General features: G+C 43.3%; 1 protein-coding gene across 9 annotated transcripts in view; it reads left to right on the forward strand.

Moving 5' to 3' along the window:
* MAP4 (microtubule associated protein 4) overlaps positions 1–15,015 on the forward strand; it is a 195,288-nt gene that overhangs the window by 143,867 nt on the left and 36,406 nt on the right. Inside the window, exons 10-12 of one of the 9 annotated variants that reach the window (XM_044253680.1) lie at positions 1,675–5,022; positions 6,741–6,757; positions 10,064–10,097. The exons of the other annotated variants lie outside the window; for them this stretch is intronic. Of the exons in view, the coding sequence (XP_044109615.1) occupies positions 1,675–5,022; positions 6,741–6,757; positions 10,064–10,097 (3,399 nt within the window). The remainder of the gene's footprint in view (positions 1–1,674; positions 5,023–6,740; positions 6,758–10,063; positions 10,098–15,015) is intronic. 9 annotated transcript variants of the gene reach the window in all.

Below are 15,015 nucleotides of genomic sequence, written 5' to 3' on the forward strand. Positions count from 1 at the left end.
AAATATATTGTAAACCTTTGCTAGTAAACTCTTGTTAGATACAGTGTGTTTCCTGGCTCAGCAGCATCTGCATTGCTTGGAGGCCTGTTAGAAAGGCATCGTCCTGGATTCTACCTCAAACCTTCATACACATTTTAACAGGTTCCCCGGATAATTGATAATACACTGAGCTTGGAGAGGCACCGCTCCAAGTTGCTTTCTAACTCGGAGTTCAGTCATTCAGTGAACTTTAAGATGACATGTTTTTGATGTAAACCCAGAGCTTATCAACTTAATGATTCTCTGCTTGCTTTTCTGTGACTGATTAGAATGTGAACTTGAGGGCAAGGACCCTGACTTCTGGCACTGAGATTCTCTCGTGCTTACATACTGCCTAGCCCCAGGTAGGAGCTAAATAAAGTTTAGTCTTTTTAAACATCGTTTTAGTGACACAACATATCAAAGATTTATCAAGTCCTTATTGTGTACAAAGTTCACCATGCTAAGGCACATAGATATTTAAGTCTGGTCCTTGCCCTTGTCTTGGTTGTCCCATAGCCTGGATAGCAAGGGAAGTTGCCAGGCATAAACTCTGAAACCAAAGATTTATGTAATAATTCAGTAAATAGTATAAAAGATGGCACTAGATAGCTACTGGTTAATTGCCAAATTAAATGTTGTGGGGTACTAAAGCCTAGCACTTTTTTGAGAGAAGCAGTAACTGACCTGAGATGTTAAATCAAGAGTAGGGTTTGCAGGACACTGGAGAGTAAAAACAGTAACACACGGTACTATGTAAGTGTTCTAATGTTCTCTGAAGTCATTTCATTGGGTCAGACGTGATAAGAGCTGTCCTAGACCTGGTCTTAGTGGGACTTTTCCCAGGATCTTGAATCTGTGCTGCATTGACTTGGAGACAGGAGGTTGGTGCAGTTGGTTTCCTGAAACTTTTCTAAGGGTGGTTATCCTAATTGTTCTAATTCATTATCCTACTGGGCATTATGTATATTTTTCTGTCTTTCGGGAAGTACATTTAGGAACAGAACATTAAAATCTAACACATTTGTCTTTTCAAAGTAGGAGGCTTTGATTCTGGAATGATGAGGGTTTTTCTTTGGCCAAAATACTAATTCAGTATCTTTTTTTCTTTTCTTCTTCCTTCCCTCCCGCCCCCCAGTAGCATAAGTCTGGCCTCCTGGTCTGTTTCCCAGAATTGATCTGGTTAGCCTGACAAGTAATTAGTATAATATTGGTGACAGACTCTTAGAATTATAAATTTTGTCCAAAATCCTATATATTGCATTCAGTTAATTAACAAATGTCACCAAAAAGAGATAGGAGTTTATCATCATCTTGTTGCAAAATTGGGAATTACATACCTATTAAAAATAATGACAAATAAGTATAAGATGAGATTGATAGGTATTACTTATTATAGAAAGTTAGAAGAACTCTGTTTGAATTTTTTTCTTTACCTGAGATGATGATCTTTGTTAATTTGCTAATTCAAGTTAAGGATGAGAAATATTTTGGAAAAAACTATTTTCCTAAATGAATTAGTGTGTGGGTTGGTGAAAACAGACTTAACTGAGTCAGTAAATGGACTTTTTTTTTTTTTTCTTAAAGAAACAATAACAAGGAGTTTGTTTTGTTTTGTTTTGTTTTTTGAATTTTGGCCGACTTCATGTATTACAGGTACCCCTCCCACACAAGGCAAACAAGTGTACAGACCTAGTGACCGCAGGTCCACTCGGCCCAGGCCTGCCAGGGTCCCTCCTGAGCTGCTGGGAGGCTCTTCTCCACAGAAGACTCTCGATACTGGGCTGGGCCCCTGCTCTTTGTCTGAATTGGGTTGGGTCTCTGGTCCGTCTACCTATGGTGAGCCTGGGAACCAAAGGAAAACTACTCATCTTGACTTCCTTGAACCCAAGCGAGATCTTGGCAGGGAGGCCTGGGATATAGAGAGCCCACCAATGATGATGAAGAAAAAAAAGAAGAAACCAAAGCAAAAAAGATATTCTCAGCCCCGGACTGGGGGACCTTGGGATGATGACAGTGCAGATGACCGTAAAGGTCATCCCTTTGTAGCAGACCCACAGAAATCAGGGGTTCTCCCCAGCCTGCCTACCCCTGTGGGCACGGAATATGGACTGGCATCCAGAGAAAACTTAAAAAAGGAATGTGAAGTGGAGTCCAGAGCCACCAAACTGATAGCAGAAAACTTTGTCTCAGAAAGTCTCAGCGTGCCTTTGTGTCCTTTGGAAGAATCCCTGAAAACTGCAGGAAGTTCTCAGCCCAAGACGGGAATACACGGGAAAGTCGGTGGTAACAAGGCAATACCACTGGGCCAGGACCAGAAATGGCTACAGCCAGGTGAAGGCAAACCAGAGCCTGCACCCCACCTAAAGAGTCCCATGGATGAAAACCGGACAATGGGCTCGTCTGTTCTGAAAGGACCCCAGACAGAAGTATCTGCACACAAAATAGAAATTCCTTTGGAGATCAGGCCCAAAGAGGGTTGCTCTCCTGTCTTGTACCAAGAGGCCATGGGTGGGGTTTCAAAACCCATAGCCGCAAAAGAACTGCCTTATCCGGTCCCCACTTTGCCAACAGGTACCTCATTAGGAATTAGTCCAACAGAAGCGAATGATGAAAGCAAAGTGACTAAATTGCAGAAAGGCAGGCAGGCAGGAACTGAAGGAACTAAAGAGGTTAAAGGAACTGAAGAGATTAAAGAACTAACAAAGGAAGCTCCTCCCAAGCCAGGTCAGGAGACAAGCATTTTGGCTTCCAAGCAGTCGCAGGATGAGGTGTTGAGGCCTGGGCTGGAGAATCCGCCATCTCAGAGAACAGGAGGGGATGGCAGAAACAGGAAGGCAAGGGCAGTTACTGGGAAAGTGAGAACCAATTCTGGGAAGGGAAGAGCAAGATCTGAGCCCCCATTTCTTACAGACAGCTGGAAGGATGGCCCAGCTGTTCTCGGGCCAAGTGAGGTGGCCCCTAAAACCGTAAGAACGCCTGCTGGGGAGAAGAGTGAGGAGCTGGGTTCTTCAAAGCAACCAGGGACCCCAGTGAGTCTCACGGAGGCTATGGAGATGGGTGATACGAGGGGGCCCAGCGCCTCGCACATGCTGGTTCCTTTGGGAAGTGAGTCAGGCACGACTCAGACTTCTGGCTCTAGAACAGAAAGGGGGGCCTCAGCTGTAGATAGGGGTGTCAGTAACCAGAGCAAGGAAGGAGCGTGTCCTTGGATGGGTAGTGAGGCAGCTCCATGGATTTCTGAAAAGCCTAAAAAAAGGGGTAGTGAGGGCAAAAACAAAAAGTTCAAAAATAATTATTCCACACAGCCTGCTAGAATGGAGAACAAGGAAGAAACCCCCAACCCACCTTCTGTAGGGAAGGATAGAGATGCTGGGAGTACTCCTCATCCAAACAAGGACTTAGGACTCTCTTCCCCCTTAAATCATGATCCCTTGTCCTCCTGTCCATCAGCTCTTCCCACAGTGGAAGTAGGTGAACGGAAGGGGAGGAATGATGAGGTTAATTCTTTTGAGCTTGGGGCTCTTGGTGGGAACAAGACAGACATAGTCAAGGACGCTGCTGTTACTGAACCAGCTACCAAGGTGACAGATGTGAGCTGCCAAGACCAAATCCAGGGGGCAGGATTTGTCCCTGCAGTACTGTCTGCAGAGAATAAGACAGATGCAGCCAAGGGACATGCTGCAGTGGCTGACAAACCAAATGAAAGGAGCAATGATGGAAAAAGTAAAAAGGTTAAAAATAGTTTTCCAGAGAAGCATCTTCTGGAGAATACGATAGATGCATCAAAAATACACGTTCCCATGGAAACCACTGGGGACCACAGAACTGAAGGAATGGGCTATGTGGACGAAAATAGAAATATCACATTTACCTGCCCCAGAATGCTCCCAGGGTTGATGAATAAGTCAGCCCCTCCAGAGGCTCTGGAGTCAGCAGCCCGTGAAGGACCGCCCGCTTCTGCTTCTCAAGTAGTAAAGGAGGGTGAATCTGTTCCAAAGCCCTTGGCAGAAAGTGGGCAAGAGACAACTCCAGCCCAGTTGTCCAAATTATTAGTGGTAGATAATTGCAGCAGAGATGGAGTCCCAGCTCAGGAAAGACCCAAGGCCCCCTCTGCTGTCACACCTTCTGCAAGCACAGGAGGAGAGGTTGCCCTCACTCTCACAGCAGCTGTAGACACCGTTAACAGCCAGGGAGGTAACACTCTGAAGAATAAAGGTGAGCTTGCTGGTCCCCTGAGGACTGAAGCAGGGATAAATGGAGGATCTGGGAAGGGAGGCTCTGAGTCAGTGCCCAGGGCTGCATCTCAGCATTTGATAGAAAAAATCACAGAGGTTGCAGAGAGACACCTTTCTGGAATGCCAGTAGAAGACCAGAGCGTACAAGGTGAGGGCAGAGTCCTAGAAGCATGTGCAGATAGGAATAATTTTCCAACACACCCAGTTAACAAAAAGAAAGAGTCTGAGGAAGGTTCTGCTCCAGTTCCGATTCCTGACTTACTGGGAGACAAAGCACAAAAGCCCAGTTTCTCTGAGGACCAAAATGCTGACAGTCGAGATTCCAAGGACCCAGACAGTTTGAATAAGGAGGTAGATAGAGCCCTTTTGCCTCCAACAAGTGAAAAAAAGAAAGTGGAAGAAGTTAGCCTGGCTTCTGAAATCACTGAATCCGGACATATTTCCGTGGCCACACCAGAATTTGAGTCAGATTTGTTAGATGGCAGGGCTGCAGCTACTCCATCGCCGGCGGTAGATAAGTTGGTAGTGCCTCCTCCCAAGGATCCTGAACTCCCAGAACCCAAGGATAAGATCGCAGAGGCCCCTGACAAAATGACTGAAAAGTCTGAGCGGAAGGCACCAGGAGAAGGCAACAAGGAAGATAAAAGCAGAGTGGCCGAGCCACTGAAAGGCTACATGAGACCTACCAAGTCCCGAGGCCTTACTCCACTTTTGCCGAAGTCGACCGCCCAGGAACGAGAGAGAGCCAGACAACTGAAGTCCGGCGGTATGACCCTGCCATGGGGACGTGTGTGCGCTTGGGGCTTTTGAGTCAGCATCCGGAAGGCAAAGAGCTTGTGCTTTTGGTTCCATCCAGACTCTAATCGTCCTTCTTAATCATTGGTTTGTCGGCATGAAAATGTATAACTGCTAATTATGTGTTTTCTGCAGCCAAGGGCATGCCTTGTGTCCAGCTTGAGGAGGTTGGTGGCTACGTTGCATGCCTTTTTACCCAGCACTGAACCTTGAGTTTTAGGGGAAGTTGAATTTCAAACAGTGAATTGTTCAGCAGAAGGCCCGTCACCATCCACTATTCTTAATTGGAAAAAAAAAGAAAAAGTGCCTCCTATGTGTAAAGCTTACGACCAGATTTAATCTTTATTTTGTGTCAGGATTCACAGGAGGAAAGAAAACATTTCAGGTCTAGCTGTATGCGTGGGATTTATTTTCTTGTCAGTATATAGTTGTAGCTTGTGCTGGTGGGACTGAATATCCAAATTGCTTTCAGAGTCAGTGAAAATGGTCTTCCCTGCATGAGGACATGGTAACCAGTTCCCAGCCGGCATTGCTAGGCCCAGACTCTGTGTTTCTATAAGTGGGAAATGGTCTCTCTGTAATGCAGCCACATCGTCTACCAGTTTGTTCACGGCCATTAGCCACAGTTGCATGTCAGGTGGAGTTCGGGACATGGTCTTTGTCCATGAGACACAGTGTGCATCCTCGGACAAGTCTGACACTGGCCAATGTGGGGTTCCTCCTGTTTTTGCCCTTTTTGGATCTCTCCTCAGTCAAGTACTTGGAATGAGATTGAGAAAAATGATTCCTTCGAGGTTTAGAAATGTTTTCTTTCTTTTTTTTCCTGAAAAGTATACACCTAATCACGGCTTCCCTGAGCCTAACCTTCAGAAACCGTTTCCTAGTCTTTGGGGTTTTGCCACCTATAGATGATGTTGTTTCTCACTTTGCATGATGCAGCTACTAACTCCAGACATTAAAAAACAAAACAAAACAAAAAAACACAACCAAGAACACCAATTGGCCTTAGGGTTTTGGACAGGCTTCGTCAGGGAATGGTGGATATGCTGCATGATGGGACTTTCTGTTTTGGGTGAAGCTTGTCTTTGCATGAATTTTGTGCCTAGTGAGGATTACTATGCTGTGTGAGTAGAGGATACTCTAGGTCGTTCTCTGTAGAAGACATTCTCATCTTTTCTGTTTTTATCTTTCTTCTATTAGCTACGCTCTTGCCAAGGCAGAAAATGAAGTCACATAGAGAGGCTTTCCAGCCTTCATTAGGATTTCCAGCGTTCTAGCCAGTTCTTTATTTTTACTTTTTAGATTGGTTCTTCAGTTTGAGTAGTGACGCAGAGGGTGACGTGTGAATTTTCTGAACACTAGCCATTTCTTTTTTCTTCATATTTCCTGAAAAAATGTAGCAACAGGATTTGTTTTGATTCCTGATTAAGCAGAGCAGAAGTTTGAGAACTTTCAGGGCCCTACCTTGGCCAAGCCAAGCTCAGAGACTGTGTTGTTAGAGATGCTCTTGCAGAGTGGCTGAGGAGAGAATGGTGGATTTCAGGCAGAAGTTGCTATTTCCTCTGTAATTATATCACACCTTTCCCCTAAGGACAGTCTATACTTTTTTTAATAGTTAAATTATTTTTTTTTTTAGTAAATTTGAATCACTACATTCCCATGGTGACAGGGTGTACACTTAAATGTAAGTCTGCCTCCCTCTATCAGTCCCCATCCAAATTTCCCTCTCCACAGGCACCCAGTGGTAACAGTGTCTTTGTATATCCTTCCAGAGAGTTTATGCATAAAAAATGAATGACACACACATTTGTGGATTTTATACAAAGGAGACCTACCATATGTACTGGTGTGTGCCTTGCTTTGTAAACTTAACAATTATTTTAAAGGTCTTCACAAATCAGTACAAAGAAGCGGGGGGGGGCTCATTCTTAATTAATTGCTGTATAGTATTTTCATCACATGGGTATATCCTAATGTATTTTACCACTTCTTTATCAGTGGGCATTTAGGTGTTTCCTAGTATTTCTTTTATTAGAACAAAGTCCATAGACTGCCCTTGTTTAGACAGAATGTCATACTTTTGCTAGTACATCTGTGTAATAAAAAGGGACTCTGGAGTAGACTCTCTGGTTTGAAGGCTGTGGATTGGTAATTTTGACCGGTATTGCCACACTGTCAAAAGAGATGTACTCAACACTTGGCAAATACCCATACTGGCTCTTTTGTACTTTCTCCACTAGTGCATTTTTTGTTGTTGTTGTTGTTGTTATGTTTGATGGTCCTATAGGTGAACATTTATTTCTTGGCATAGATGTATTCTGTGTTTTACTTACTTGGTGACTTCCTTGTGTTTCACCAAGTTTGTAAAAGAGCATCTAGTTAGCAGTATATTTACTTCCCTGTTTCCAAAGAGGAGAAGACCAACAAAAAGAATTCATTTAGGGGCACCTGGGTGGCTTAGTCAGTTAAGCGTCCGTCCATCCCTACTGTGAGTTTATAAATATAACTTCTTTTTTTAACTTTTCACAGTTTGGATCTCTGATCGATGTAGAATTGGCTGATGTATATGTTTGCGTGGTTTATGAGATGTGACTTGGTCATCTCCCAACATGTATCTAATCTGTCTCCTGTTAAAGTGTCGCCTTGGTCAGGCTCTACAGTCCTGTATGTATTTGCTGTTCTCTTTCTTTCTTTCTTTCTTTTTTTTTTTTTTTTAGGATTTTATTTATTTATTTGACAAAGAGACACAGCTAGAGAGGGAACACAAGCAGGGGGAGTGGGAGAGGGAGAAGCAGACTTCCTGGCAAGCAGGGAGCCTGATGCGAGGCTCAATCCCAGGACCCCGGGCTCACAACCCAAGCCAAAGGCAGACACTTAACAACTGAGCAACCCAGGTGCTTGTTTGCTGTTTTCTGACTCATTGGTCTTTCCACTGAGGCTTCAGTGGCGCCATGTGACTTTAATAGTATATTGTTATATCTAAGAGTTCTAGTCCCATTCCTCACCCTATGACTACTTTTTAGAGTTATCCTGACTCTTCTGCCTATTTATTACTACATATAAAATTAAGAATTAACTTGTATAGTTTTATAAAAAGATAAATAAAAATCCAATTGGCATTTTCCTTTGTATCACATTAAATGTGTCAGTTATCCTAGGGAGGGGTGATATCTTGTATGGCGAGGTTTTCTATCCAGCCACACAGTCCTGTGCCACATTCAGTAATGTAACCTCACATGGTCAGGTTTGATGCCCTCCTTCCTCACTGGTGTTTTGATGTTTTCTTCATGCATATTTTCCAGTAAGAGGATCTTCCATGCAGATTTCTAGTAAGACTTCTTCCAAGATGTATAGGAAGCAGGTGAATGTGCAGATACAGAGCTTTAGGCAAGCCTGGGGCTCTGAGGCATGGAGCTTAGTTGAACGGGAAGTGTAGTGATTTGCGATAGGGAACTAGGTAGTGTGGCCCCTCATACTCAAGCACCTTTGGTCATGTAGGCCCTGAGGTTTCATCCATGACTGGTTTTAGACCTGGCCTTGTTCAGCGTTTCCTTTGTTCTTCACTTCAGGTTGTTTGTGTTAACTGCCCTCCACCTGATTGCCAGTGATTAATAGCAAGTGCCATCTATTGAGTGGATACCATGTGCCTAGTTATGTCAGTGGTAGGTATGTAGGTAGTCATACACACACACACAGAGTTAACTATGCTATGAAGTCTTCTCTCCATTTTACAGATGAGAAAATGGCGACCCTCGCAAAGAAGGTCATGCAGATAGTATCATATCAGAGGTAGAATTTGAACCCAAGTCTTTCTGACACTAAGGCCTGTGCTTTTCTCATTCTTGCTGCAGAGGAATGTTCCAGAAGTTTTAGGTTCTTGAAACAGAGGAAGGTTGACAGGCATATTTTTTTATTTTAATATCTAAGCACTAAGTAAGTACTTTTTTAGGTAGAGAAATGGAAACACATCATGAGGACATAAATTTTGAATCAGAAGCTAATTTGGGTTTGGGATCTAGGTCTTTTGGCTCATCTAGCATTTTATTCTCCAGGCAGAGGCTGTGTTTGATTTATTCATGTGTTTTGCCTAGCAGCTGCTTTTGAGCTTTACACATATATGCCATCTAATGACATTTTAAAAATTATAAATGAATTAATTTTCATTTAATTTTTGAGGGAGGGGGGAAGGAGCAGAGGGAGAGGGACAAGCTAACTCTGAACAGAGCGCGGAGCCCGATGCAGAGCTTGATCCCACCACCCAGAGATCATGACCTGAACCAACATCAAGAATTGGCCACTCGGGACGCCTGGGTGCCTCAGTCGGTAAAGCATCTACAGTCAGCTCATGTCATAATACAGCGTTTTGGGATCAAGTCCCACATTGGGGTCCTTGCTCAGTGGAGAGTCTGCTTCTCTCCCCGTTTGTGCTCTCTCTGTCTGACAAATGAATAAAATCTTTAAAAAAAAAAAAAAAAAAAAAAGAGTCACTGCTCAAGCAACTGAGTCACCCAGGTGCCCCTAAATGAATTCTCTTTTCCCAGTCTTATCCTCTTTGGAAATACGAAAAGTAAATATATTGCTGAATATGTGCTCTCTTACTGTTTTCTCTCCTGTTATGTTTTCATGCTACTCTCGAGTTTACAGAAACTTTAGCAGAAGATTTTGTCACATACGCTGAAGTATATTCTAGGCAGGGAGGGTTGTGATACATTGGGAAATCTAAGCTCACTTTGTCGGAAAAAGACTTCCCGTGGGACTGTTTTTTGTGAATGAAAGAGCAGGTGTGAAAGGACAACCCTCTACTGGACTCAGGTCTGTGCTGTCACTTCACGTCAGTTGCTTCCCTGGCAGCCAGGTAGAGCTGTGAGTGACAGCGCACTTGACATGTTGTCCTGGGACAGTGTGACAGTCACCATGGGTCCCTGTAGACAGGACCTTCCATTTGCCATAGTTAGAAACTCGCCTCTTTCCCCCCTCCCCGGCTTCATTTTTTTTTCTTTAGTTTGCCTGAGCCCTTCTTCCAGCAGCTGGGAATGTCAGTTTATGGTAGGAAGTTCTCTTGGCATGAAACTCGAAGTAATTTATAAACCTCAGATCCTAACAGTTTTATAAATAAAATATGCTCAGCAGATGAAAAAACCATTTGTAATCTTAAAACTTGCTACAATTTTACAACTGGAGAAGTATCTATTTGGTAATATCTTTTTTTTTTTTTTTTTTTTTTTTGCTGCTTTCTTCCCATCTACCTGCTCATTCTCTGGCTTTTTTAAAAAAATAGCTATAATTAGAGAAATTTAATGGGAAATTCTATATGTCATACAACTAAAAATTGCTACCATTTTTTGATGTTCAGCACTGTCTTAAACTCTTTCAAACCTCAAAGAATCCGGGGCTACCATTTGCCTTATTAGAACCAGTGCATGTAAATATTCTTTGAAGTGAGTCCAGCAAGTGTTAATTTTTCTACTTTAAGATGAGGATCTTCCCCTTAACACTCCTTCACCAATCACTTTTATCCTGAGGTGACAATAGCATTGGGAGATTCAGAAACCAGATGATAAACAGTGTAGCTTCTGAATTTTGATGTAGAAATATTTTCTTCTTTAAAAGTGGACAGGTGTGCCTGCCTAGCTCAGTTTGGTAGACCATGAAACTCTTGATCTGGGGGTTCTAAGTTTGAGCCCCATGTTGGGTGTAGAGATTACTGAAAAATAAATCTTAAAAAATAGGTCTGCCTGGGTGTCTCCGTTGGTTAAGTGTCTGCCTTCAGCTCAGTTCATGATCCTGGAGTCCCAGGATCAAACCCCACATCCGTCTCTCCCTGCTGTGCAGGGAGTCTCTATGCTTCTCCCTCTGCCCTTCACCCCACTTGTGCTCGCTCTAGCTCGCTCTCTCAAATAAAATTTTAAGAAAATCTTAAAAAGTAATAAGATAAAATAAAATATGAAGTAGACAATAAAGAGGTCTACCCTTTATCGTATTTCTCTTTATTTCCCTTACCGCCCCCCCCCCTGCTTTTTAAAAAGATTTTATTTATTTGACACTGAGAGACCACAAGCAGGGAGAGCAGCAGGCAAGGGAGAAGGAGAAGCAGACTCCCTGCTGAGCAAGGAGACCTGTGAGGGGCTCCATCCCAGGACCCCGGGATCATGACCAGAGCTGAAGGCAGACAGTTAACCGACTGAGCCACCCAGGGGCCCCCCGCCCTTACCTCTTACTTGAACCTAAGATGTTGAAGCAGGTTATCTCAGCTATGAGCAAATTGAAATTGTTAATTTTTAAACTGATTAGCAATGATGGCAATTTGTTTAAGTTTAGACAGAAATATAATTGTCATACAGACACTGCCTATTACTCTGTAAATAGTGGACACTCAACATGATTTGGACTTTTTAGTATTTAGTTCATTCATTCATTCAGCGTACACCAGGTAACATTATTCCCACATTCTAAAGATAGGTTAATGACACATTCTCTACTCATCAAGGATTCTAGAGTGGGGAGATAAACACACAAACAGATAATTTACTCTAGTGAGAGAAGTTCTTTAATAGGAACTACAAGTTTTTAGAGCAAAGGCGAGTAAAGCATTCTAGGGCACAGACTGTGTAAAGGCATAGTGAAGTACAAGTGCATGGAATGTTTGAGAAGTAGCAAACATTTTGGAGTGGCTGGGATATAAGTCAAGTAGGGAAGTGGGGAGATCTGTGAAATAGTTTGAGATGAGATTGAGAGGAGGAATATAAGCTCTTGACAGGTCTGGGAGCCCATGTGTTGCCTCCATAAGCGGAGGATCTTCAACTTTATGATGAAAGAGATGGTGGGGGGAGCGGGTGGGTTTGCCTGTTGTAGTTGGATGATTCTCTTTTCTTTTTCATGGAGATCACCGGAGGGTCAGTATGATGCTAAAAGAACAAAGGGTTAGAATTTCCAGGTCCTACTTCTTGGGGGACTTTTCATCTATAAACATTTTAATGCTTTACGGTGTCAAATGACAGAAAGAATATATTTTAGTAAGGAGTTTGATGTCCTTTATTTAAAGGAAAACAGTCCATGGATTGGGGAAGTACAGTGCCTAAGAAGCGGAGGTACACTCTGCCCAAGGGATTTGGGGCTAGAGCACGTTTTCTAGAGCATTGCAAGTGGCGCTGCATAGTAGCGTGACTAGGAGGGTGGAGACCTCCTTACAAGGCTAGCGGTAGGTTCTATTCTCTAAAGCTGAGTTGGAGGGATGTGATTGGTATATGTTGGGTTTCCTTGGCAGTGAGGCGTTTCCCAGAGGTGCAGACTTAGATTTTTAGACTTCAGAGTCAGGCCTCCATTTTGTGGGTCCCCAGTCTTTGATTTATCTTTATCAGTAGTCACATAAGTTAGATGGCTCGCTTCAGGGTTGTTTTTTTTTTTTTTTTTTTTTTAAGATTTTATTTATTTGAGAGAGAGCACGAGAGAGCGCACAAGAGGTGGAGGGTCAGAGAGAGAAGCAGACTCCCTGCTGAGCAGGACCCTGGGATCATGACCTGAGCCAAAGGCAGTCACTTAACCAACTAAGCCACCAGGGCACCCCTCACTTCAGTTTTTGATACTGTTTACTTCCCTGTCTTTGAAACTTAATTAGGGAGAATTGCAGTTTCCTTGAGTTTAACATGTACTAAAAAATGTATCTGAAATTCAGTAGAATATGGCTTTGAAATGTTACTGCATTTAATTATGTGCATAAAAACACAAACATCATTTCCTCCCAGGTAAGAAACTTAGATTGCAACTTCATACCCTTCGGGTTCTATTAGTAAAGAATGTTTTCAGTCATTGTAATCAGTAGAATCATCGACTGTCGTTGTAATGATAATTTATTAGAAATTGTTTCGTGGAGACAATAACAGGGAACAGTTGGTCAATCTGGAAAGTAGCTTCGTTGCCTTGGTAATGGATAGGAAAGATGCAGAGAAACCAGTTGTGGAACGTATCAAAACCAAGGCCCTGAACAGGTTGAGTACTAGCTCAAGGCACAGGCAAAACCCAAAACATCTGCCAGTGCATCTGCTGGGGTCAGAGACCTGCCAATTGTGCCAACATGCCTGGAGCCTACACATGGCGTTATATGGCCTGATGAACGAGCCTCAGAAGCCACCAGCTGACCAGACACACGGGAATCTCTGTACTTTGCTTAGACTCAGAATAGAATGTAAAAGTTTTTAACCCAAAGAACCTTCCAAAATGGAACGTCTCTAGATGAGTTTAATGATGGGAAGGGTGAGGTCAAATGATAAAGTCCATATAAAAGGAATCCATTCATCCTTCCACTGAGAGAACTTAACTACAGAAAACTTAATGTGTATGCAACTGCTGGGCCACCCCCATTGCTTTCTAGTAGCTCCCAGGAAAGGCACATAAGTAAAAGATTATGGTGTAGTTGCCAAATCCTAAGATGAAGTAGAGCAAGTATGATGTAAAAACATCAGGGAGTCAGTTTGGGGGTGAAGGTCTGGGAGATTTCACAGAGGTGACATCGAAGTGAGTTCTATAAGAATAGGAGTAGAACCTAGCGGAAAGGAATTCCAGTGGCAGCTGAGTCTAGAATTGAAGGCTTCTGATTCCTAAGCACATTTATTTTTGCCTGACATACTCAGCCTTTTTAAGGCTTCATGTAAGTTCCTCATCCACCAACTTGATAGAATATCACCGTCCAGTGTAAGGGTTTACACTTTATCATTTCACATCAAACTCCTGGCTGGAAGTGGTAAAACTACTTCGTACCTCAATACATTTTCTTAGTATTTTGTTGTGTTTTTGTTTTGTTTGTTTTTTAAGCTAGCATCAGTGGGTACATTCTCTGTGTTAAATGTTTTTTATATTACATTACTTCACCCCTGCACAAGGGTTGGATTCTGTGGGCATCACCATACCATGCCTTATGTTCTCCTGTTGTACTCAGACCCTGTGGTGACACCAGACTTGTTTTGTGTAGGCTGGAGCATCTAGCTGACATGGTGCCTTGGGCGCTCCCTGTACTCTGGGCTTCCTGTCTGGGCTTACAGCACTTGGGCACTGATACTGCCCCTTCACCTCTCTGACTCTCGAGCCTTATAAACTCTTAAGGCCTCTGCTTGGTGCCAATAGCCAGATGCCACATCTTTGTCGTCTTTCAGGCTGCCACATTTCTGATAAGCAGTAAGAGCTACGGTCCAGAATATGTGCTCCCTTGTGACCGGCCAGCTTCATTCTCCAGGTTCCTGCTCCTGGTCTTTGGCTGACTTGCAGTTTGCTATTTATAGATAGAGTCACCGAGACAAGATATGTGGGATTTGACGGTACCAGGGACTGGCAACTCTCGTTATTGCCTGAGCTTTGTTTGTTTGTTTTGTTTGTTGTTGGTGCCAGTGGGAGGGTTTGGAGTATCTGCCTAGAATTAAAAATCACTGGACTCTAAGGAACAAGTGTCCATGCTTGTTCTTCATCCGGGTTCTCTCTGCCCCTCCAGAATATGGCAGCCAACTCAGACTGCTGAGTTGCCTTGTCAGACATGCTGCTACAGCCCCCATCATGCCTCTTCCAACAGGCAGCTCCCTTGCATGGGGAGGGGCGGGGTCTACTGAACATACTGGCCACGGGAGCCCCAAGTTAAATCCCTCTGAGTTGGACATAGCAACAAACCTGCGATTCCTTGATGCGTATTTCAGCCTTCTCATGAGATGTAAAAGTGTTAAAATGGAGAGACCGGAAGCCATCTTTAAGATTCCCTGCATTTTATGGATGAAGAAACGGAAGCTAGGAACAGTTAAGTGCAGTGCTCAGAATCCTGTTAGTGGCACAGAGAGATTTTAAAACCTGATCTTCTGACTCCAGATTAATATTTTTCTCCCACAAACCAAAGATAGAAGACGTCAGTGAATTGAGACTGCACATGCGTGTTAGGGGCAGGGAGTGACTAGTTTCTGAGTGGATTGGGCTGTTGAGGCATACCTGT

The sequence above is a fragment of the Neovison vison genome, chromosome 6 (genome assembly GCF_020171115.1).
Source record: "Neovison vison isolate M4711 chromosome 6, ASM_NN_V1, whole genome shotgun sequence".
In the NCBI taxonomy this organism is placed as follows: Eukaryota; Metazoa; Chordata; class Mammalia; order Carnivora; family Mustelidae; genus Neogale; species Neogale vison.